Here is a 25,680-nt window from a genome sequence, read left to right on the forward strand (position 1 = left end):
TCTGTAGGTAGTACAGAGCAAAAAAAAAAAAAAATTGAGGAAGTATCTAGGCGATTTTCGCCAAAAGCCGACGAGAGGAGTAGTACCTGTGAGATTAGCAGCACATTCATAGGTGAACGGAAACGGCAAGCTGCTAAAGATGCCTTAATGGCAACAGAGGCCGTTAAAGGGCGTAGTGAGAGGTACGAGGTGATTTGCCAACAGAGCACTGTAGAGACAGCTAGGCCAGCTGGGAATGAATTGGCACAGTCACCGCGTGTGTGCGTTGCATGTAATGTTAACGAGGTCGTTAACGAAGTACAGAGTACTGCTGACCCGACAAACACGGGCACCCATGTCGAGTCAGCTGGACGATGCAGTTGAGGGCAGTTCGCAGGATTGCGAGCTGCGTAGCTCAAGGGAAGACAACTGCATTGTTCAGGGATCGGTGCAGCTGTCTGCCAGTCTAGGTAGCCAAGAGAGAAATGATTTAGTTGTGAATCATTCGGACCGTGCGGGTGAGACAGCGATCGAGACCGATGAGCTGTGTGCCGATGCACAGCAGGAGCTGGGCAATGCAGTAGAGGACAGTTCGCAGGAGTGCGAGTTGCATAGCTCGAGTAAAGAGTGCTGTATTGTTCCAGAGTCGGTTGAGCTGTCCGCCAGTCGAGGCAAAGAGAGAGCAGATTTAAATGAAAATGACTCAGACTGCGCGGGTAGGAGAGCGATCCGGGCCGACGAGATGTGCACCGGCCAGCTTGAGGCGCGAGAAGGCGGCAGGAAAGGGAGTTCTAGGGAAAAACGCCGTAGAAAGAAGCGCGGTAAAGATCGGAATGCAGGGACTAATGTAGCGCAGCCAAAGACGGCGACAGACGCAAAAAGGCAGGGCGCGAAGAAACGAAAGGTGCGGTCGTCGTTGACGACGTGTGCATATCAAGCACGTTCGAGCCGCCGGTTAAAAAGGAATAAAGGAATCATTTACCGCTGCAATTTCATGAAACATTAATTACTGCGAAAGGGAAGAGGTGGTAAACATGATGGTAAACGCGCCTCAAGAAGTAGCGTTCGAACTTCCAGTTTTAGTGACAGTGACAGATGCGGAACGCTCCATAGAGGACAACCTGAATCTGTCTGTAAACCGACTCGCTCTCGAGGCCGATCAAGTAAGCGACCTCCGGAAACTCTTTGAGGAATTTCACCAGTGTTTCAGTAGCCGGCCGGGGAGAACGACGCTCATTACTCATGAGATTGAGTTGACATCAGACGAGTCCGTCCAATCCAAATTGTACCTGGTGTCACCTCGTCAGCGAGAAATAACGGAAGTAGAAATCAAACGAATGCTTGAGTTGGGAATAATTGAGCCAGCAGACAGTGATTACACTTCCCCGATGATCCTCGTAGAGGCGAGCGAGAAAGAGCCGCGTCCATGTGTGGACGATAGGAAATTGAATGTGATTACAAGGGACCAACTTTACCCTATACCTAACATAGAAGAACGAGTTGAACGGGTGGGTGGAGCCCAGTACATTTCAACAATCGACTTAGTTAGGGGGTACTGGCAGGTGCCCATGTCAGAAAGCTAAAGTCGCTATGCAGCATTCACTTCCCCGCTTGGCACATTTCGACAACTAATGTTAAATTTCGGGCTTAAGAACGCACCGTTTAGCTTTTCCAAGCTGATGGATATTGTTTTGAATGACCTACAAGATTACGCGATCCCCTACTTAGATGATGTGGCCATCTTTTCTAACAGCTGGAACGATCACATGGAACACTTAAGGAAGGTGCTGGCACATCTACGAGACGCGGGTCTCACGGTAAAAGCCGAAAAGTGCAACTTCGGGTGTTCGCAAGTTACCTACGTAGGGCATGTCATAGAACAAGGAACGCGGCTGCCCTCCGAACTAAAGATATGGCCTATCAATAACTTTCCTGAACCGCGAACTAAGACGGATGTCAGAGCCTTTCTGGGGCGCGTGGGATATTACCAGTGGTACATTCCAAATTTCTCACAGGTAGCGAACCCCCTGACAGACATCCTCCGAAAGGAAGAGCCCGAAAAAATTCGCTGGAATGAGGCCAAAGAAAGCGCATTTCAGCACCTGAAAGAGGTTCTGAGCTCAGGACCAGTGCTTCGGACGCCCGATTATTCTAAGGAATTTATCGTGCAGTGCGACGCTAGGGTTGGGAGTCGTCCTCAGCCAGGTGGGCAAAGACGCGGAGGAGCATCCGGTACTGTATGCTAGCCGAAAATTAACGGGAAGAGAGGCGTACAGCGCTTCCAAAAAAGAATGCACCTGCTTAGTTTGGGCGGTCCAGAAATTATTTTTCGAAATTCACTTTCGAGACCGACCACTGTCCTCTGACCTGGCTCAGACACATGTCCCCTAAGAACGGACGCTTGCTCAGATGGAGTCTAATTTCTTCAGGAATATAACTTCACCTTCCGTTACAAAATGGGGCAAGTTAAATGGGAACGCGGATGGTTTTAGCCGGTTGTTTCGGTAAACCGATTTATTACCTTCCCTCCTTTGACAAACGAGGTAGGAAGTGTTATTATTGGCTGACAGTCATACTTGTAGTTTCAAAACTTTGCTTGTGTATAGTTATAAAAGTTGTTTTCATTAATTGTTTAACTTTCTCCCGTTTCTTTTGCAACGACAATATCACTCTGGCCTTGTCGGCATACGAGGAGATATGGAAAGCTGTATAGAAAGGTGGTTGGAACTGCTTTATCAAAATTGGGGGAGGAGGGGAAACCAGGGTTGATTTTGACATAGTAATAGCATTTTGACATAGTAATCGTAACAAGGGTGAAGAGCCTGCGCTTGCACGTGCTGCAGCGCTATGTTGTTTCGTTTGTTTTACTGACGTTCTCCAGGGCCTGGGATCCCGAAATTCGTCACACGAGGCTCGTCACCAGTACACTACATGTTCCATCAGCATTCCTCATGACCAGCGAATTGGTGCGGAGCTTGGCGCGAGACAGCAACCAAGGTCCTACTATTATACTGCCTAATGTCCTACCTAGGCTAAAAAAGGAAAAAAAACACTATGAACTCCAATAAACAATTTTTCTGACCCCCTATTGCGAACTTTGCTTTTGTACGCCTCTGTTGTTTGTCGTTTTCCTACTTTTCTTCCAATCGCCTTTTACTAATCCCTATTGCGGACATGTTTACTTTCCACTGCTCTCGCTGAACCCAAGGGCGTCAAGGAGGCCAGTGGTGCCTAAATCGACTGCTACGCAGACGTCTTCACATGCTAATAAAACATGCTCCATCGTTTCCCTAGCTTTAATGCAACAAGCACATGCCTCTTCTTCCTTCTTACATCTCGCTTTATAGATGCGTGTTCTAAGGCATCCCTATCTCGCTTCGAAAAGTAATGAGCTTCCCTTTGAGTTGCCGTAAATTGTTTCTTTCCCGATTTCGTTTTCTCCTCTTAAGTAGTTACTCATGGCAGGTTTCTTTTCCATTGCCGCCGCCCACGAGCCCCCTAGTCGCGCGTGCCTCCAAGCGGCGGCCCAACATTAGTGAGACGCGCCGCGCGCTTCCGTCGGAGCAGCTGTTCTTCTTACATCATGAGCCATACTTTCCTCTCGTGAGAGAGTGGTTATGGCTTCTTGGGGACGACAGTTGTGTTTCGCAGCTTAAATGAAAATTTCGGGAAAGACGTTGCAGGAGGGTCGGCTCCAACACAGATGAGGCCAGGATACAGTGTTAGTATCTCTTCTGCGTTTTTCACCATCCCGTCGACGGCGCTAAAATCTAAAGAACTCAACGGAGACAGATAAAGCCGTTCCTCCATTTTATTGAAGTTCTTCGTACTTCTCTTCTTCCCCTCCGGCAGCTGCACCACTTCGTTCTCGTCTTGGGAGCGTTCCACGGGTTTAATTTTTGTTTGTTTGTGTGATAAGCAGTGTCACACACCATCTCGTGGTCTGTTTTTTTTTTTAATATTCGAGTTGATATGTTCATAATAGCGTAAATGATAATAATTGCGTTCGAATACCACATCTTGCTCTTTTATCGCTCAAGTGAACTACGTCTCTAAATTAGGTAATTCAGCGCCTCCATGCGGCGAACCACGATTTCTGTCCAAACAAGATCAATGCAGCACCTGTGACGTTTCGCAAGGTGAACTCAAGCAGCGCTAGGCGCTTGCATTGCGTAAGTCAGCGCATAAACATTTACTTAGAAATTAATGCAAGTTGCCACGCAATAATGTGAGTATAGCGTAGAAAAACTGTGAAATATTTTTTGCTTTCTCCTAAAATTGCCATGTCTGTGCATTGCACATTTATCTGTGGTTCATCTTAACTCGCTTTTGAACACACACTTTCATGAGGCCACTGAGAAGCGTTCAGCACCTTCAGGAGCATCTCCTTCAGTTTCGCTACACCACTAATATATGATTGCTGGAATAGCGCACAATTGTTTGTGCACGATATAGTGTTTTATTGTACACCCCACAATACTTGTGCATGCTGTCATTATCAAAGCTCTTACAAGCTCTTATAAGCAGGTAACTGGCAGGATAAACTTAAATATTTTATACAGGACGAAAAGTAGACGTTAAACCAAAGCTTGAAAGGAAATTGCAGACTTCTGGTTTAGAGGTAGGTGGTGAGCGTTTATTCAAGAAAGGCCAAGACACAGCTCTACGACTACGATAAAAAAAAAAACAGAGAAAGAGAAGTGGTGTCTGGTTGTTTCAACGTATTCGCTCGTAGGTTTGGTTGTACCATCGTATTGTTTATAGGATGTTTAACTTTATATTTTATACGTTCACACACGCCGATGGATTAGAGTCTATGGTGTCGCGCTGCTAAGCACGAGGTCGCCGGATCAAATCCCGGTCGCGGCGGCCGGATTTAGATGGGGGCGATATGCAAAAGCGCCCGTGTCCCGTACATTGGGGGCACGTTAAAGATCCCCTGAGGGTCAAAATTAATCCGGAGTCCCCACGACGACATGCTGCATAACCAAATCGGAGTTTTGGCAGGTAAAACTCCAGAATTTAATTTTTTTATACGATTGTTTAACTTTTGTTTTCCGATTCCAGTCCTCATGAACACCGCCGCACATGTGAGACAGCTTGTGATAGCCAGTTCAAAGGCGACATGCGTCTAAGGAGCTAATTACCATAGGAACTTCGTAATTCTTTCGTTTTCTTTTTCGTTTTTTTTTGTTTTTGCTGTTGTAAATAGTTGATATGGTAATTGAAAACACTCATGAAAACAACAAGTGCTGAACGATAGTGAAAAAGGATAGACTTCCTTTATTGACTAAGAAGGGTCGCTATTGAATGCGATCACGAAAGATGTGACTTCACAGTCAATGACACACAGAAAAATGCTTACACGAAGTGGCACAAACTTCACATCACAAAACGAGGGTTAGGAGTGTTTGTAACAAACCGCTCTTTTATCTATGCATGGAAATGCAGGGCGTTTCTAAACTGTAAGACCTTATTGCAGCAGAATTATTGCAAAAATAAAGAAGAAAAGCTGAAACAACAGAAGGATTGAATAAAGCTTCCATTTTGTATAGAATACCAGCCACTCATATCATGATTACGCAAAAAACTGCCGGTGACAATGTAAACTGTTTAGACACTTCTTGACGAAAACGCTTATATATTCAGAAGAAAAAGAAAATAAATCCTATAAGTGGTAAGGGTACACACTCACTCCGCGGGAACATTGTTGTAAGACACTAAAGAACGACACGAAATACACGAAAATAATGACAAAAAACATGCCCAACGGTACACAAATGATGTGAGAGAGTAACAACCTTATCTATTATTATTTGGTTAAGACGAAAAAAAAAAGATGTGTAAAGGCTGCGAAGATACGTATATGAGCCGTATTTATACTGAAACCAACGAGATGTGTTATGTACAAGTATTTACAGCCTAGTTGCTCGCGAATATATTTACCTGAGTGGCAGTGTGACAATGACACACGCATGTTACGGAGGAGGTCACACGATACAAACGACCACAGGCACATTCAGCACGTTGCCACAAAACCACACTGATTCTTCATTACCAAACGGCACCGACACGCCGCCAAGCTCCCTCCCTTCGTGGATAATAAAAAGTGCCAACACAAAATCTCCCCCCCCCCCCCCCACCCCTAGCCTTACCTGCCTCTCCATCCCGCCCACGCGCGTCCGCTCCCAGGGCGGAGCAGCCTAGAGCCGCTGTGAAATTGCTTGCAGAAAGTCGCAGCTGACATGCTGGGACCATCCATGGCGTCTAGTCTCGCGGCAATGTCTTCTTGCAGCCGAGCGGTGTTCGACCTCAGTTTACCACCGCCGGCACTTAAACCATCAAAACATGAGCGCGCCCGAGCTCTTCTTGAAAGGCTGGATCTAGCTCTCAAGGATTTTGGCTCAAGGGTGAATCTCCTTAATTTTCTTGCCCATCTTCTAGCTCTATATTAACCAATCATTCTGCCTTTTCTAGAATAACTTAAGGTTGTGGCGACACTCGCGAACTGGAGAGCTCCACGTCTTATCCACGCCCGATGATTGTTCAGCAGCGTTTTTGTGCAATTTTTAGCGGTGCCCTGGACACTTTTCCCAGCGACTCTATGGTGTGGCGCCGGGGCGGGACGCCGGCCGTGTGTCGAGGCCCTTAGTTGCGTCCGGGAGGTCACCACCAACCGTCGTAGTCTCCGTGTCCGCCATAGCCAAATCCGCCCACGAGGCCACCGCCGAAACCATGGCCGTAGTCAGCGAAGAAGCCGTGGCCGTGACCGTGGCCGTGGCCGTGGCCGTGACCGAATCCGTGATCAGCATAGCCGAAGTCAACCAGGCCGTGATGGTGGTGGTGATCGCTGTGTGAGTGCACGTGGAACCTGCGGGCCGCATGTACGCTCAGTATAGGGATCTTTTGGACAGGGGCACGTGAGCTACGATCGACGGGCTTCACTAACAGTGTTATCTAGAGGAATTCAAATGAGTAACACGTATCCCAGACCCATCCCCGACTAACTAGCTGGTGATATAGTAATCATGTCTATCAAAGTAGACATGAAGCTCTGTGGCAGCGCTGCTGTCGCCCGCGCTGGCTTTACACACATTCTATACAGAGACCTCTGGTCCTTCAAGAGACTTCAACACGCACAAATCCGACAAAGGCTACCATGCTAAGTGTTTGAGTAAGCGAGGAAAAGGGAGAGGGGGGAGGGACTACAGCCTGCCACGTAAAACGTTAACCGTCTCGCTCAAGGCGGGCAGTTTAACTATATTCCGCGGCAGACGAGTTTATGTTCGCTCTAGTTTTCAGCAAGCTTGTCTGGGAAATTTCGCGAGAGATAGTACGATGCTACCTTATGTGTTTCAAATGTTTAGTGTGTTTATAAGCCACATCGACAAAGAATAGGGTCACAATGGCACCGATGATGTCAACAGAAAGCATGTACTTACGGAGGTGTTGATTGCGTTCACCAATTCTTTCAAAAAGCGAGTTCTTATCCGACCGCCTTTTGGGTTAAACTAAATTAGAAAACACTCATGAGGCTCAATGAACGAAATGGTAGGAGGCTGTAATTGAAGAGCAAGTGCATGTCAGGTGGTAGTTACATCGAACCGAAAGTTCGCGGTATACCTCAAGAGTACGAAAAAAAGAACTAAAGAGAATCCCTTCAAGTACTGCGCAATTAAACTCACATGCAAAAGAAATAACCGCCAAGCAATTTTCCCCCTTTAATATCAGCACAAATAAAAATATAATTCCAGCAAGTTCTGTGAGGATGCCATGAACTCAATGCACGTGAGAATGCTCTCGCAGCATACAGAAAATATGGAAGCATGTTTGCTATTTCCTGTTCCCTTTTAGGTGAATAGTGTCTTGTGTCTTCCGCACCACAACAAAATAATTGCACACCACAGCAGGCAGTGCCAGCGATTCCAATAAACGAGGCTGACCAGCGACGGGTGTGGTATGTCAGGTAAGTAGTCCCGGCTCTTTTGTTACGCGTGACTCGTGTAACTTATGTTGAAATATTTTGAGATCAGCAAGTATAAATCCTCGTAGGGTCCTCATAGCCTATAGCACAGAAACTCAGGCTAGTAATTTTGTTCATTTACCAGTATATTGTCTTGTTGGATTGCGCTTTCTCTTTTCTTTTCTTTCTTTCATTCTTTTATTTTTCTTGTTCTTCAAATTATGCAACCAAAACAACATTCCCCAACACGAAGATATCATTTCGACATATAATTGTTCCAACCTAAGTTTCCCACGTCCCGCTGTTGCTATACGCCTTGTTCTTACTGTTTGAGAAAAACAGTTTCAAGTGTCAAATCACATGATATGAAAACTCCGCGAAGCTTGCACCGTTAGTCAAAAGAAGCCTATTTATGCCTGACTGCAATCGTTTCGCACGTAGATGTCCTAGCCATTTCAAATCTGATGCTCTGAGAACATCATAGTTGCTGATTCCAAATATTTTGAATCGCACAGCTTGTGCTTTTACAAAGGGTCATTTTCACATTACCTGGTCGCTAACGAAAAGCAAGTGCTTTAAAGTGGATGAAACATACAATATCTAGTTTTCTCGAAAAATTCAAATAAACACTTGGTTTAAGAGGGGCGCACTATAAAGGCGGCCGCTGCGCTGTGTTGGACTGCATAGGATGCCTTGACGCGTAGTGTGATCAAACCACATATCCACTTCTTGTTTAACAAGAATGCTCAGCTATCAATGTGCCCGTGGTCCTGAATATGTGTCACTACCATAAGAGCCCTGGTGACCTACTGCGTAGACCTGTAGTTGCCACGGAATAAGCGAAAATGCCACAGCAATTATGGAGTAACGGGGAAACTTCCGAACCGGAGTTAGCACGAGTGATAATAGGGCGATGAAAGCTGTTTGCGGAAGCCAGCCTATGTGGCTGATATAATGGAGGAAAAGGAAGTAGGTGAATGAATATATAGAGCAGGAAAAGCGCCTGTATATAACATTCCGCTAACCGTTATGCTGCCGTTTATGAATAGCTGCACTCGGCCAGAAGCGGTGGGATATATTTAGATCGCGAACTGTTTCCTGCGTTTGGTGAGGTACCTTTTATAGGAGGAGTAGGGGAGTAGCGAGCACTGTGCAAATATGAATGTTCCTCACACGCGTCACTCGAATGGTTAGCGTAAAGAGATGGAAAGGACAGTCCAAATAGAGAGAGAGAAAGAGAGGAATATTTATTATAAGGAAAAAAGCTGAGGGCTCAGCCTTTTTTTTAACTACTCACTGTTGGAGAAAGGAGAGAGGGGAACAAAAAGAAAGGGACAAAATTGCGATGGTGATGACGATGATGATGGCTTTGATGATTAGAAAAAAAATTGAAGTTGACTGGAAGCATTTAGCAGCCTTACTTTCTCATCCGCCGAGCTCACCTGCCTCGACGCATGCGCGGAAGGAGCGGCAACCTTGAGAGCTTGATGATAACATTGTAAGTACGAGATTCGCTCCAAATTGACAGCGATTTTTTCTCTGGAACCAAAATCAGCTACTGTTGTGAAACCAAGGGCCGTATTTTGTAGGAATTCATTTATTTTCCGTTCTTTGCGCTCTTGGTCATTACATCGAATAACATTGCGCAGCCGTTATCGTCGGAATCGGCCACTGGGCGAGACGAATGGTAAAAAAAGAAGGGAAAATTAAATAGATCGTTGCGAAACATGGACGCTAGCAGGCCTTAAAGCACGCTGACGTGCGTCTTGACATCACTTGCACAGTTTGGACAACTTTCCGGTTCCACCGGTGCTAGAAGAACCAGGGCCCGTATTTACAAAAAAAAAAAAAGCTCTTACGCCATAATTGTTCGTAAGAGAAAATTTCAGCCAATCCTGATGCTGGACACAATATTAGCGAAAGCGACCAGCCATTGGCAAATATCCTATACGAACAAAACGCTTTTTGAATCTGGCCCCATGTTTCTGTGGCAGCCCTGCGCAAGACAACTTTTAAACGCGATGCCCTACCCCACTTTCGTATTTCTATGAGGCGTCAATACGATGACCGCGGAAATAGAATAAAGCAAATATAGCACCCTGCAAGGAACCGAACGCGAGCATGCCAGTCTGGTAAGCGAATACCCATCTTCGGCGCCACGTCAGGAGTCGGTTAGGGCACGAAATACGCGCGACAAAAGAGCGAAAGAATAACGCCACCGTCGTGCTGTTACGATATTGAAGCGCATGCGCGTCAATATCAGAGTGAGGTCTCCAGAGACGCGCAGGGCATTTGGTTGCAAACAGGGACGAAGCCAAATGGACACTCCGCTCAATCGGCTGTAAGGGAAACTGCATAAAGTATGTGTGTTGTGCGAATGCTCTCGCATAACTCAGAAAATCATTCTAAATTGGTTCTACCGTGATTTTTCTTTCGAACGAACATGTCCATGTAATTCACTCGTCATATACCTCTGTCTTTCACGAATGGCTGTGAGCACGCGCACAGTAGCATCCGTGGCACCCTACTTCTGTATAAATTTGGTTACAAAGCGTTGTTCCCCAATCGCCGACGCATAGTTCGTCTATACATTCTTTTTTAACGGCACGAAAACAGACACTACACGGAGAACACGACACACACATGCACCATGTTGTATGTCTTTGCGCCGATAAAAAGAATGTATAGTAAACCGCACCAACTTGCACAGCAACAAGTCCTTTTGAACATGGTTCGTCGTCAAAATGTCTGCAACTGTGGCGCATCCATATAGTATTCTGTGCGGTGAATGGTGAATGGAATGCCGAAGAAAGATGGCGTTATATTGTCAAAAAATTATATCATTCATTTCCCGCTGGTGTTTCACCTAAAGACGAAAATGCCGCTAAGCTTTTAACGAACCCTGTTTAATGCACAACCACGAAGTGCTTGGCGAATGAATGATGAGTGAAAGAGAGGAGTGGGCAAATGTTGCTCGCGTGAGGCTGAACAGACAGCGTTGATTTTGCGTATGACCAATCATTTCGAACGTGCACCTTTATTGCTTCCGACTAATATGTCCTGCACGTCGAGCTACCTCTAATCTCCTCCCACCGCCTTCGTGGTGGCCTAATGACCAACAGGGCCTGCAATTTCTTTGTTGACACCCATTGAAACATAATGACGGCAAACTAAGTAATTCCTAGCTTTTCAAGGAAGAAACCAGGGGCTTTGTTTGTAGGAATTATTTTTCTCCGAGTCTCTTTGTTTCTTAGCATCCATCCTGCTGAGTGGCCGATCCTGGCGATAGCGGGAACTCGGTTTCGTGCGATAAAATGACGAACTATTTAAAAAAATATATCAGGATAACTTGTACAATATGTGACCCCACAACATCCATATTCACTTTTTATGATCATTTGCCGCTTAGCTTTTATAAATTCTTAATCATGAACACTTGCCCGTAATAATTACTGTACCTTGGAATATTTGTATCAATCTCGGTGGCCTCATGTTACAAGTTTCAATTTTAGAGGTAACTGCAGGGTCATGACACTCTATCTGGTCACTCTTGCTTTCTCGCTAAAGAACGTCATTACTCAAGGAACGCAGAAAGAAAGAATAAGGAGCATCATGCTCAGATCACGCATTGTGGGCAGAAAGAGTACGAGCCCGTTCGCCGTAAGCACGAGAAGCTGGCTTTTCCACTTGTAACTTATACCGGCGGCAGAGAGCAGCTTACAGGAGCACCAGAGCGGTCTGACCGCCAGTCGTCTCCCACTTTCCCGTCTTTCTCTTGATAGTTTTAATTTCATTTAAACGGCGGCATTGATATATGCGTAGCGGTGAAATCTTAAGATGCGTGACAGACTCTTAAAAGAGTACAGTCCCTCTTTTGAGACTTGTCGATATACCACAATACATCATCGTTTAGCCTTTCTTTTCAAATTAGTATCATTTAAATTTATCTTTTTCGGACAACTGGCTATGTTATTGGTTCTGAAGTCGCATCCTTCCTGTAATGTACCCTCGATTCGTATTCTGCAAATAGCGACAGTGTTACCTCGTTGCTTGCGAATAACGTGCAACTTTAGCGGAAAAGAGACGGCAACGGTATTTGGCCATGGGTGGCTTTATCTTGCGGCACTCCTGCGTTTCGCCGCGAAGCATGTGCCCTGAAACTCGGTGCAATAAGGTTGGCTGCAGTCGCACATTCCGTCAGACGAAGTGTTCACACAAAAAATCGCGACTTATATTACTAAGTCTCTCTTAAGTTCATGCCAAATAAAGGTTTTCTTTTCCTGTACGTGCTTAGCCTGCTTTATTGTGGGCAGTACAGCGGGCGGTCTTAGAACGAAGTGACCTGTATAACGAAGGATTTTGGAGGTCCCAAGAACTTCGTTATAAAGTCGTTTTAATGCATTTATATCATGCAGCAAGTTTCTATCTAGCGCATTCTACCTCCAACTTTAGTTCCTACGCTTTAGTAGGATGCCCGTGAAAGCGCAAGAGAGCATTCACTGCTTGACTATCGCAACTAATTATAATTTACACCTTTTGAGCGGGTCGAAATAAAAGGCGCGCCTTAACTTTTAGCTTGGACCCTAGAAAACTTAGAAAGGCAGTCAATTATACGTTTTGGCGTTTTACGTTCCAAAGCCACGATATGCTTATGAGGCGTGCCGTAGTGGGGGACCCCGGATTAACTTTCACCCCCTGGGGTTATTCAACGTGCACCCAATGCACGGCACATGGGCGTTCTTGCATTTCGCGCCCATAGGAATACGGCCGCCGTGGCCAGGATTTGATCCCGCGACCTCGGGTTTAGTAGCGCAGCGCCAAAGCTACTACGCCCCCACGGCGTGTCTGAAAAAGAACATTCTAAAATAGTTTAGCAGCATCTGCTGTCGGGCTAGATGTACGTGGCTCTTAAAAATGGTTTTAGGCGCCAAAGTAAGACATGGACAACAGAATAAAAGACGCGGACAGGCCGGGTCTTTTATTCTGTTGTCCTTCTTATTCTTGCGCCTAAAACAATTAAAAAACATTCTAAAAGCCTGCCCTTAAAGCTTATTTTAAAAACTTCTAAAAATGGCGTGAAGAATAATTCTAGGGGCTTTATTGATGCAAACTGCGCGAGAAGACCAAATTGTGTCTTCTTCACAAATGCGTAGAAATTAAGTGACTTCTACTTCTTTCTCAGATGATATTTTAGATGTGCTCCTTGATATGTGTCATAATAGGCCATTGTTCGCAGGCTTCTGCAGATCGACGACTGGCGCACATCGCTTTCTGAAATGTGCGTGCGTTTTCCCAGGGCTGGTGTTTCTCGCCTAAAAAGTACTCACGCCGAATTATTATGACCGGCGCAAGACGAAGAAGCCACGAACACAAACTAAGAGGACGTACGTCGTGCAGGTTACAGCTCTCCGCAATATCACTCATCTGTGTAGTCATCTGGCTAGACAGCAAAGTAGTTTGCATCGTTTCCAACTTCGATACGTTCAAGACGGCAAAGTAGCTGTCGGCTCCTGAGATCTGGAACACATCACATGTCGAAAGCAGTATTACTAGTACTACTACATTGCTCTCTGCTAATATTGCTAAGTTACTCTTTATGAACGCCTGCGTCAGCTATAAAACTAGAGTGCACCAAACGCACACTTTCATCGAACGTTGAAGCAAGCCGCAATGTGTGCCCTCGGGACAAGCAGTTCATGGTCGAGTGACGCTCTTGACACAATAACTCAGCAAGCGACATATATGAATGGCCAAGTGATGAAACGTGCCGGGCACAACGCAGGCGCGCGGCACGGTCGCACTCACGGACGCACTCACGGAATGGGTATGTGGACAGGGTGCGAGTGGTGGACGGGCAAGAAGTGGTGATGGTGGTGGTGGCCGCCGTGGTGGTGGTGGTGAGAGTTGAGGAGGTGCGAGACGGCCGCGCTGCCGACGAGCGAGGCACCCGCGACTCCGGCTGCCGCGGCCAGCGGAGTGATCTTGCCCACAACTGCGGCGGCCGCCGCAGCGCCCAGCTTGAGCTTCTTGATCTTATGGCTCTGCTCCGTGGGTGGCACGAGGCAGGCCATCAGGAGCACAGTCAGGGCCACAGCCCCCAGCCGTAACTGCGAAGACATGCTGCGCAGAAGGATGCACAATTATCAGAGCAAGCGACCACCACCGCTGCTGCTGGCGCCACTGCGTAAGGCGCCTGCATAAAGAAACAAGTACCGTGCACAATGCTTGCAGAAATGCATGCGAGAATGGAAGTGATGCGTTAGCTTGGACGTGAACACCACTCTTGTCTAGTGTGTTCGCTTCAGTGATGGGTAGCAAAAAGATATCGGAAGCCCTCTACTGGGGACCGCGTCCACCCATAACAATTTTAACGCTATTGGTAACATTCTTTGCCACTGATGTAGACGAAACATAATATTGCGCATTCGCGCAACTGCATCTGTGTTGTCGCATCGGCTGTTCGCCTTACTTGCGGTCCCTAGTCAAAGATCACTTAATGGCTGCCGCATTTATGCTACAGAATTACAGGCTCCGCCAAAAGAGGTATAAAGAGAGAGAACAAGGTGACCCAATGAATACCTTTAATAATATCACGGAAGGCCTGTACAAGCTAACGAGTGAGATCATAAGAATTCTAGTAAAGTGCGGATCTTGTCATACCTCTCTTTAGTACCCATTTTGTCAGCCGTGAAGCTAAGCCGTGAAGCTGCGTGCTGTTAATCGTACGCTCCATTATGTGCGGCAATTTTCTCAGAAGGCATTTCGCCTCTTGTTCACAATGATAAACCAAGATGCCTATTGCATGAACTACATGAATATAATTCTGTAAAAATACGGTTTAATGCTAAAAACATCTAAAACAACCAATAAATATTTTTCACAGTATTCGTTTTGAGAAAAGGCTAACTATGCAACACATTGTAATAAATTAGCTGTCAGATTCCGGGAGAGATAAGAAAGCGTGGTATCAAAAAGGATCAGCGCATCAATGTACAATGTATAAGAGCCAGCCCCCCGTTTAGCGACTTCCGCCCTATAACCCTTCCTTCGTATGCTAGCCGATCACGATGTCGAGGCGTGACAGCGCCTTGCAGGCAGAAGATTGTAATCACACTTCCTGTATATGAACGGGAAGCGCTCGCGGAATCGTCGCATCCCGGTCAGTTGAGATATCGACGCTTCAGCTGAGCGCTCTCTCGTATCGCATCGGTTCTGTCAAGCGCTTCACCCTTTCGCAAAGCGGTTGGCCTCGTAACATCGCGTGCTTGACACATATATTCGCGCGCCTGATCCGACCGTGATAAAGAGCGAGAACGAAAGCTTTTCGGCGTACGTTGTTGTCCTGTTACGTTCTCGCATCACGCAATGGGGTTGTCTAATGTGCGTCCCTTGAAACACCACTGCATATCGACCGCGTGTCGTGCGCAAACGCTATTCACTTCTGTTTGCTGATATTACCCTACGAGATCGACAACGCATAGGCACGTTAGTTTGGTTCTCCACGATGCGGGGCCTTCTCCGGTGATTTCCTGTTTAGCACAGCGGTTTCAGACTCTTCCTGGGGCTGCATAGTCCTCCGTTCGGTAATCGTAGGCGCAGCGCACTCGCGGCGTTCACACGTTGCGCGTCTCGAGCTGCGAGTAAGCGCATCCCGTTGCAGCGGCGGCGGCGGCATTGGGGGGCGTGCCCACAGCACCGGGCCTGACGGGCGCGAGCTCCAGGGGAGAGCCCGTCAGTCGCGGTGTAGCCGGCGTCCGCGACTCACCCGGCGTCTACTTTTGGTCAGGGAGGTATATCCACTGGGAGGAGTGAAGCTGTGTCTGCGTCCGGTGATGCGGCCGGATGTGGCCTTTTATACGCTCTGCCCGGGTCCACATGCTCGGTGCTTCGGGGAAAGGATGGGAAGGGGGGGGACTGCCAGAGAGTCCAGGCTTCTGGGTCACCACGCCGGGCCTGTCCTCGAGGCTGCCGGTGGCCAGCAGCACGGAGAGGAGAAAGTGAGCAGCGGAGAGAGCCGCGCGCCGCTCTCGCCTAATAGGCCGACGGAAATCGAACAAGAGCACGCCGCCGCTGCCGCGCCGCAGCAGCAGCAACAGTACGCTAAAATAAACGGGTGGAGCGGTGTTCGCGCCGGCTGCTGCCACCGCTCGCGCGCGCGCACCTAAGTTTAGCATCGGGGCTACGCGCTCGGCATCGCGTCTTCCGGTTAACGCTGCCGCTGGGACATGCTAGAGCGCTCTGGCCAGCTGACTTTCCGGTTTTCGGGAGCCCGACGTAATCGCTTTCGACTACTCTTTGTTCACCTTCCCCGCCACTACGCAGCCGTTCGTTTGCCACGTTCTTTTCTCTCTCGACGTGTGCGGAGGAGGTGACGTCTAACCGGCAAACACAGGAGGATTATATGCGACAAACACGTAACACCGTTGCACGCACAACGCCGGACAGGACCGCGCGCGTGTGAGCCCTTCAGACGGGACTCGCTACCCGTTCGTGAGCGTAAGCGCGCTCAGAGACAATGCGGTTTTGTTTTCCCTGTTTGCTTTCCCACGTTCGATAATCATCTTGCAGGCGGGAAAGCTCTCGCGTGATGCCTCGCTTCGCTGTCTCCGATGCTTTTCACTGGTTGTTTTTCGCCTACTAGCACTTTGGCTTTCGGTAATAATTTCGTTACCCGTGACGACAGGCTGATGTCTGTGCTATAGCGAACTTAATCGCACTGTTCTACAGGTTTACGGAGTCCCAAAACAGAAATTATGAAAGACGTAGCGTCGCCGTCAATTAAATTACGGAATGATTCTCTATGCTTATAGTATATCTGACCATGCCCGTTATGTTGGCTAAACTCAGTGAAATTTCAGATCCAGGGCTGTCGCTGTTTTGCTTATTGCACACAGATTAGAACAGAACAAGGATGTGTGGTCACACACGACCGGCGCGGCCAATCTTTAGGCGCAATCGGTTCAGTTTGCAACCTTGGCACCTTTCAAGCGGTCAAGGGGCCATTCATGTCGCTCTGAATAGACAGCCACGGGGGTTTAGTTGCATATATTTAACGCCTGTTTGGGACACCGAAAGCGAAGTGCCTGGCCCATATCCCCTCGCAAAGTAAGCAGGGAAAGTGTGTTGCCTATATATGGCAACGGGTCCAGCTTTGCACGTCACCTGAAATTTCGCATCGCCTGTCATTGCGCCTGCGGGCCACTCTGAGGTGTAGTAACTGCTCATTAAATGAGGGGAAGGGTGGGGGGCGATTACCTTGAAAGCGAATCGCTTCTTTTGGCTATTTCGCCCGTTTTGCAAGTTGGCGCCCCGGCATTTCTCCGCCGATACAAAGCCGGCGAGACATCGGCACGTGCTCTCACCCAACAGGATTGAGGGGCGGGTTCGTCACTCAACGCCAACTGGCTCTTCGAGAAGCACGTGCTGTCGCGCACGAGCTTTGTGGCGTCCTTAGACTTAGATGCGGTGGTCGGTGGTGGCGCTGTGTCGTCGAAGTTAATATCACAGATCGGTATGCTGGTTGGCTTTGGGGGCCCATGGTAAAACCCCGAATGAGGCGGTGCAGTGGGACATGAGTTGGGCCTTTTTTGAAGTCGGAGAAGGGCAGATCAAAATTAGTTTGGAAGAAAGTCTGAGCAACGCAGATGAAAACACATTTTCGTTTGTATACAGTTTCGTTTTTTACTAGCTGCCTGGTTAGCTCAGATGGTAGAGCCACTGGTCCGGAAAGGCGATGGTCCCGGGTGCGAGCCCCGGATCGGGATGAATATTTCTTCAACTGCGAGGTCTTTCTTTCGGTGAACCCGTATGGGTTTCCATTGAAGCAATTGCTACGATTGGGTGGATGTCTCATTTTCCCTTTATTAATGGGCGGCTAAGGTGTACAGATATCTGTACCTGAAAGCGCGGACACAATATGAAGGAAGAGGTCAAGAAAGTTGGCAACTAAGTACAGGGTATTTGAAAGTGTAAGTAAGCAACCAGGATTAATCAAAAAGAAAGAGAAACAGATAAAATTGGATGCAAAGGATGGAAACAAGAAAGGGCCATGGATATTTACAAGAGCAGCAAGAAAGATGATAGAGGGAAAGGCCTGCACGAAAAAACAAAGGGATTGGATTGGATTGGAGAAACTTTATTTATGCCTGCAGTTGGGCGCTCGCGCGCCCCGACGAGGGCCTACGTCATCCTCGAAGGTGCCGTTACTCGGCGCGGGTCTCCGCTCGCCGTTGCCGGCTCGCTGGGTCCGTGCCGTTCGAGCGCCTCGAGGACCTGCTGGACGGCCCAGAGCTGATCGTCTCGGTCGGAGCTCTTCGCGGCTGCCTCGAGCCGCGGTGGGAGTGTTCTTGAGCTAGCGTCTTCTGGATATTTAATGCAGTCCCACAAGATGTGCGTGTAGTCTGCGGTCTCCCTCCGGCAGACTCTGCACATATCTGTCGGATATGTCTCGGGGTACATGCGATTCAACAGTTTCGGGCTCGGTAGCGATCCGGTCTGGAGCTGTCTCAGTACTACCGCCTCCGCTCGACTCAGTCTCGGGTGCGGGGGTGGAAGAGTCCTGCGAGCCAAGCGGTAGGCCTTCGTGATTTCATTGTAATCCGTCATGCGGTCCTTGGTTCCGAACCACGTCGGACGGTCTGTCGCCGGGGCGCGGCTGGTTAGCGCTCGCGCCGCGGCGTGTGCCGTCTCGTTATGGTTCTCATTCCGTTCCGACGCGTCGCCCGCGTGCGCCGGGAACCACTTGAGTCGTACTTTTCGTTCGTCTAGTTTTACCGCTCGCAGTACGCGCTCAGCCTCCCTGCAAATTTGCCCTTTGGCGAAGTTTCGCACCGCCTGTCTTGAGTCACTCAGCACCGTGTGGCAGTCTGCGTCGGCGATGGCCAGGGCGATGGCTACCTCCTCCGCTTGCTCCGCTTCGGTGCTTCTCACGCTCGCTGCCGTCCTCGTGGCGCCGGTTGACGCCTCTATGACGACCGCTGCGAAGGCGTTCCGTTGGTATTCGGCCGCGTCCACGTACCGCGCGTGTTCGTCGTTGGCATGCTGGTCGATGAGAGCCTTGGCCCTCGCCGCTCTTCTTCCCTTGTTGAACTCGGGATTCATGTTCTTCGGTATAGGGTCGATTCTGGTCTGGCGTCGGACCTCTTCGGGGACGGGGAGCTTCATCTCCACCTCGTTCGAGCGTCTTATTCCCAGATCGTCCAGTATCTTCCTCCCGGCTTTGGTCATGGACAGCCGCTCCAGTTGAGAGGTCCGTTGCGCTTCGGCTATTTCTTCGAGCGTATTGTGTAGCCCGAGTTGTAACAAGCGGGTCGTGCTTGTGGACTCGAACAGGCCCAGCGCTGTCTTGTACGCTCTTCTGATGAGCACGTTGATTTTGTTTCGTTCGTGTTGCAGCCATCTGTGGTAGGCTGCAACGTACGCGACGTGGCCGATGATGAAAGATTGGACGAGCCTAATTAGGCTCTCCTCTCTCATGCCAGCCTTTCGGGAAGTGACTCGTTTGAGGAGTCGAATCGCGTTGGCTGTTTTTGCCTTGAGACGGGTGATGGTTTCGCCGTTCCTTCCGTGCTTTTCGATGACCATGCCTAGGATCCTAATTTTGCCGACCTCGGGGATTACGTTGCCGGATTTGGTCACGATTCTGATTTTTTCGTTTTCGCGTTGTCTAGTCTTGCCTCTGCTGTATTTGGTAGGTGGGAGTATGAGAAGCTCCGATTTGCTCGGCGAACATCTCAGTCCGGTGCCTTCCAGCTGGTCTTCTATTGCGTCGACGGCGGCTTGCAGCGCGCCCGCGATGTGGGCGTCGCTGCCACCGGTCACCCATATCGTGATATCGTCCGCGTAGATGGTGTGCCTGACGTCTTCGATGCACCCGAGCTTTTCGGCCACTCCGATCAGACGTCGATCTGTTTCTTGTAGAGGCGGCACGGAATCAGGGTGACTCCGTATCGGACAAAGTTCGGTACCTTGGGCCCCTGGAACACCACAATCGCAGTGGTCGTGCTTCCAATCCTTTTTGAGGCCACTGCTAGCGGGTTCCTCTCGTTGACGATCTTTCTATCTAGCTCTTCGGCGCTCGCGTCGATGGGGATGCCTCTGATGACGCCCTGCACGGTGTCGTGAGGTGCCGTGCGATATGCGCTGACCTCGTAGGGTTTGCCTTGAATGGATATTTCCTGGATTTTAGCGTACCTTGCCGCGTTGTCTTCGTTCGGTGTACTTACGACCATGATGTTCTGTTGTGTGTTGGGGCAGATGGTGTCCGCGGCGCTTTCCTCGCTCGTGATCTTGGCCGCAGCGAGTATGGCCGCAGCGACGGTGGTGGTGCCGGTCTTGACGATGTCCAGTCCCCCTCTGGGTCTGACAACTATCTTGGTTTCTTCTAGTGGCATGGCTGGCATGCGTGCTGCCTTGATGGCCGAGGCTCTGACGTTCTTGTAGAATTTTGACCTCGTGCTTGTTTGACACCCGCCGGGTCCGTCGGGCTTGCCGCTGGCGGGGGTCCGCTGGCGCAGCCTCGACATGCGTTCCCCCGCGAGCGTCCATCCGGCGTCGCTGTGGTATTCCTCGGGTGATATCTCTGTTCCCTGAACTTGAACGCACATGTGATTGTCCACGATCATTGTTGTTTCAGAGGGTGCCTCCATCTCGGAGCTGACGAGTGGCAGCCGCCGAGGTGTACGGCAGGCCGCTGTCGGTGCGACGGTGTTGTTGGGCCGAGTGTCCGCGGAACACGCCTAAGCCTAGCAATCCTCCGCACGGCGGCAGTAGAAGCAGTCACGAAATGTGGCAAAGCACCTCTGGGGTCAGCTGGTATCGGTCGATGCCGCTCGCCTTCACGGACACATTGGTGCAAGCAAAACTTTGGTACGAGGTAATTAGCACTGCCTAAATGGCTAGCAATCACGGAGCCGATCTCTGACTAGGGACGAGCGCTTGCTATATTGCGGCTCGAGCTGGCTGCCTGATGATAAAAACATACCATAGTAAATATTTTTAACAGGATGAGGGATGTGCAGCAAACATCCGGAGACAACTCCTTACATCCTAATGGAATGCAAAGGTATTCAACCAGCAATAAACATAGGTAACGTACACCTTCCAGAAGAGCTGGAATTTAAAGTGGATGGAAGCATTCACTGGTCCGCACTTGATATAAGCAAGATGCATTTAGAGTATTGGTGGAAAAGAGCAAGGAAGATATCTATAGAACCGAATCCATTACACCCATAAGTAACGGTACAACGTATATATAAAAGTGTCAAGGAAGGGAGTGAAAACTTTATTGTAAATGTCCGGCGATTTGGGCGGGGTGGGGCCATAAGCAACCCAGCCTAGGTGACGCCACGAGTCCTTGGACTCGGGCGGCTTCCTCGGCGTGCCGGACGGCCCACAGCTGATCAGCGAGAACGTGTCTGAGCAGGGCCGCCTCCCAACGCGCCCCTCGGTTCCAGACTGCCATTTCTACCCCGTTCGTCGGGGACTCCTGCTGCTCGCTGCCGGTGTATGCATGCCACAGCATATGCTGCAGCGTCGCTCTGGCTCAGCACGCTTTACAATCGTCAGACGAATAAATGTCGGGGTAGCAGAGGTGAAGGATCGCCGGGTTCGGATATGTGTGTGTCTGCAATTACCTCCAGGCAACCGCCTGTTTCTTGTTAAGGAAGAGAAGAAAAAAATAAGATGCACGCAAAAGGCTAGACTGAAAAGCATCTATAACATACCTGATTACCTCAAGCAGGCTAGGTGCATATTTGTCACCGCCCCGTTTCAAAAGGGATACCAATAAATCATCATCATCATCATCATCATCATCATCGTCGTCGTCGTCGTCGTTGTCGTCGTCACCCCCCCCCCCCCCACCACCACCACCATCGCGCGTCTCTTGTCGAAATACACCGGTTCGTATTGCCGGCTCATCACAGCTTCGTTTTGACATACTCCCATAGTGCGCAGAATCTGCATGATTTTAAAGCGATTGGTCGGATGGGTGTCTGCCCTCCATAGAATAAACGGCGGAGAAGAAAGCGCAGATGGGCGCAGCCATTGTCGTGTCATCGTCGTCACGCTGTTTTCATTTCATTGTCGTCATTTCGTTGTCATTATGCCGTCTTGTTCGCGCTGCCGTCGTCGTCGCGCCGTCACATCTTCATTGTCACCATTCCATCGTCGTCACACTGTCATTGTCGTCGCGCCCCCGCCGTCGTTGTCAGACTCTCATGCCATCTACTAAATCATGTCGACGATGCTATCACTAGACAACTTTATCGGCGTCAGTAGTATACTTCGGAAGTATTGCTGGTCTGTCCATTTGATTTCTGCGGTCCGTATAAGCTAGTCGCTTACTTGAACTTTCTCTTCTTTTAATCTTTCTGTCCCCCTTTCCCTTTCCCCAGTGTAGGGTAGCCAACCGGGCTCAGTCCTGGTTAACCTCCCTAACTTTGATTTATCATTTTCTCTCTCTCTCTTGACAATCATCGATGGCCTCTGCAACAACTTTCCTTCGCCGTTGGAATATACAACCTAACGTCTCCTATGGTAGGCGCACAAAATATATAGAAGGATGATTGATAGAAGGAAAGGGAGGGGGGATATTGGTTTGCTCCGCACACACCTCTGTGTTCTGTTTGATAAGCGGAGGTTAAGGTTGTAGCATTACGACTGAATTGAGGGATATGTAGCGTTACTTGACCGGTGCAGCGGTGGCGTAGACGTAGAACATCCGCCTTACGTGCAAGAGGACCATGGTTCGAATCCCGGTGCGGCGAAATTTTCCACCAGATCAAAAAAAAATCCGCGTGTTGATAAAAATGCAAAAACAGGCGTGGAGTGTGGCCTGATCCCGGTGACCAGAACCGGTGACGCACTCCCTCACCAGAGCAGGATTGGCCACCCTGGTGCAGTACTTAGCCACAACAATCAAACCCCGGCCCTCAGTCCCCAGCAGCTGCGAAGCAACTGACCACGGCGGCGGTCAGACCTGCGACGCAGCAGAGGGTGCTAAGAATCCCTGGCTCCGGACATTAATGCTAGAACGTTATCTAGTGAGGCGAGTCTAGTGCTATTGGAGGAATTAGAGGGCAGCAAATGGGATATAATAGGGCTCAGTGAACTTACGAGGACAAACGAAGCATATACAGTGCTAAAAAGTGGGCACGTCGTGTGCTACCGGGGCTTAGCGGAGAGACGAGAACTAGGAGTCGGATTCCTGATCAATAAGGATATATAGCTGGTAACATACAGGCATTCTATAGCATTAACGGGAGGGTGGCAGGTCTTGTGAAACTTAGTAACAGGTACAAATTCAAGGTCGTACAGGTCTACGCCCCTACATCCAGTCATGATGACCAGGAAGTTCAAAGCTTCTATGAAGACGTTGAATCGGTGATTGGGTAAAGTCAAAACAAAATACACTATACTGATGGGCGACTTCAATGCCAAGGTAGGCAAGAAGCAGGCAGGAGACAAGTCAGTGGGGGAATATGGCATAGGCTCTAGGAATAGCAGAGGAGAATTATTAGTAGAGTTTGCAGAACAGAATAATATGCGGATAATGAATACCTTCTTCCGCAAGCGGGATAGCCGGAAGTGGACACGGAGGAGCCCGAATGGCGAGACAAGAGATGAAATAGACCTTATACTCTGCGCTGACCCTGGCATCATACAAGATGTGGACGTGCTCGGCAAGGTGCGCTGCAGTGGCCATAGGATGGTAAGAACTCGAATTAGCGTAGACTTGAGGAGAGAACGGAAGAAACTGGCACCTAAGAAGCCGATCAATGAGTTGGCGGTAAGAGGAAAAATAGCGGAATTCCAGATCAAGCTACAGAAAAGGTATTCGGTCTTAACTCAGGAAGAGGACCTTAGTGTTGAAGATATGAACGACAATCTTATAGGCATCATAAAGGAGTGTGCAATAGAAGTCGGTGGTAACTCTGTTAGACAGGATGCCAGTAAGCTATCGCAGGAGACGAAAGATCTGATCAAGAAACGCCAATGTATGAAACCCTGTAACCCTACAGCTAGAATAGAACTGGCAGAACTTTCGAAGTTAATCAACAAGTGTAAGACAGCTGACATAAGGAAGTATATTATGGATAGAATTGAACATGCTCTCAAGAACGGAGGAAGTCTAAAAGCAGTGAAGAAGAAATTAGGAATAGGCAAGAATCAGATGTATTAAGAGACAAAGGCGGCAATATCATTGCTAATATGGATGAGATAGTTCAAGTGGCTGAGGATTTCTTTAGAGATTTATACAGTACCAGTGGCGCCCACGACGATAATGGAAGAGAGAATAGTCTAGAGGAATTTGAAATCCCACAAGTAACGCTGGAAGAAGTAAAGAAATCCTTGGGATCTATGCAAAGGGGGAAGGCAGCTGGGGAGGATCAGGTAACGGCAGATTTGTTGAAGGAGGGTGAGCAGATCGTTCTAGAAAAACTGGCCACCCTGTATACGCAATGCCTCATGACTTCGAGCGTACCGGAATCTTGGAAGAATGTTAACATAATCCTTATCCATAAGAAAGGGGACGCCAAAGACTTGAAAAATTATAGACCGATCAGCTTACTGTCCGTTACCTACAAAGTATTTACTAAGGTAATCGCAAATAGAATCAGGAACACCTTAGACTTCTGTCAACCAAAGGACCAGGCAGGATTCCGTAAAGACTACTCAACAATAGACCATATTCACGCTATCAATCAGGTGATAGAGAAATGTGCGGAATATAACCAACCCTTATATATAGCTTTCTTTGATTACGAGAAAGCGTTTGATTCAGTCGAAACCTCAGCAGTCATGGAGGCATTACGGAATCAGAGCGTAGACGAGCCGTATGTAAAAATACTGAAAGATATCTATAGCGCCTCCACAGCTACCGTGGTCCTCCATAAAGAAAGCAACAAAATCCCAATAAAGAAAGGCGTCAGGCAGGGAGATACGATCTCTCCTATGCTATTCACAGCGTGTTTACAGGAGGTATTCCGAGACCTGGATTGGAAAGAATTGGGGATAAGAGTTAATGGAGAATACCTTAGTAACTTGCGATTCGCTGATGATATTGCCTTGCTTAGTAACTCAGGGGACCAATTGCAATGAATGTCCACTGACCTGGAGAGGCAAAGCAGAAGGGTGAGTCTAAAAATTTATCTGCAGAAAACTGAAGTAATGTTTAACAGTCTCGGAAGAGAACAGCAGTTTACTATAGGTAGCGGGGCACTGGAAGTGGTAAGGGAATGCATCTACTTAGGGCAGGTAGTGACCGCGGATCCGGATCATGAGACTGAAATAATCAGATGAATAAGAATGGGCTGGGGTGCATTTGGCAGGCATTCTCAGGTCATGAACAGCAGGTTGTCATTATCCCTCAAGAGAAAAGTGTGTAACAGATGTGTCTTACCAGTACTCACGAACGGGGCAGAAACCTGGAGGCTTACGAAAAGGGTTCTTCTTAAATTGAGGACGACGCAGCGAGTTATGGAAATAAGAATGGTGGGTGCTGCTGCTGCTGCTGATGATAATGATGATGATGATAATGATGATGATGAATTTGGACGACACACGACGTCGAATACTTCGCATATGCGAAATGACACGGCGTTCACCCCGCGGCCATGTCAGACAGGATCCGAGGATCTATGTGCAACCTGCAACATCCTCAAAGACGAGGTTTTCAGTGTTCGCGATACCATAATGACGCACCAGTGGCTGAAGAATAGTGGTTGTGAGAATGT

At 48.6% G+C, this 25,680-nt stretch overlaps 1 protein-coding gene across 1 annotated transcript; it reads right to left on the reverse strand.

Moving 5' to 3' along the window:
* Positions 1-6,130: 6,130 nt before the first annotated feature.
* On the reverse strand, positions 6,131-16,064 carry LOC142573144 (uncharacterized). The gene is made up of 3 exons (XM_075682692.1): positions 15,708-16,064; positions 13,760-14,062; positions 6,131-6,850 (listed from the first exon to the last, which is right to left on the reverse strand). The coding sequence occupies exons 2-3, from the start codon at positions 14,059-14,061 to the stop codon at positions 6,646-6,648; spliced, it is 507 nt and encodes a 168-aa protein (XP_075538807.1). The 5' UTR covers position 14,062; positions 15,708-16,064; the 3' UTR covers positions 6,131-6,645.
* Positions 16,065-25,680: the final 9,616 nt, after the last annotated feature.

The sequence above is a fragment of the Dermacentor variabilis genome, chromosome 1 (genome assembly GCF_050947875.1).
Source record: "Dermacentor variabilis isolate Ectoservices chromosome 1, ASM5094787v1, whole genome shotgun sequence".
NCBI lineage: Eukaryota > Metazoa > Arthropoda > Arachnida > Ixodida > Ixodidae > Dermacentor > Dermacentor variabilis.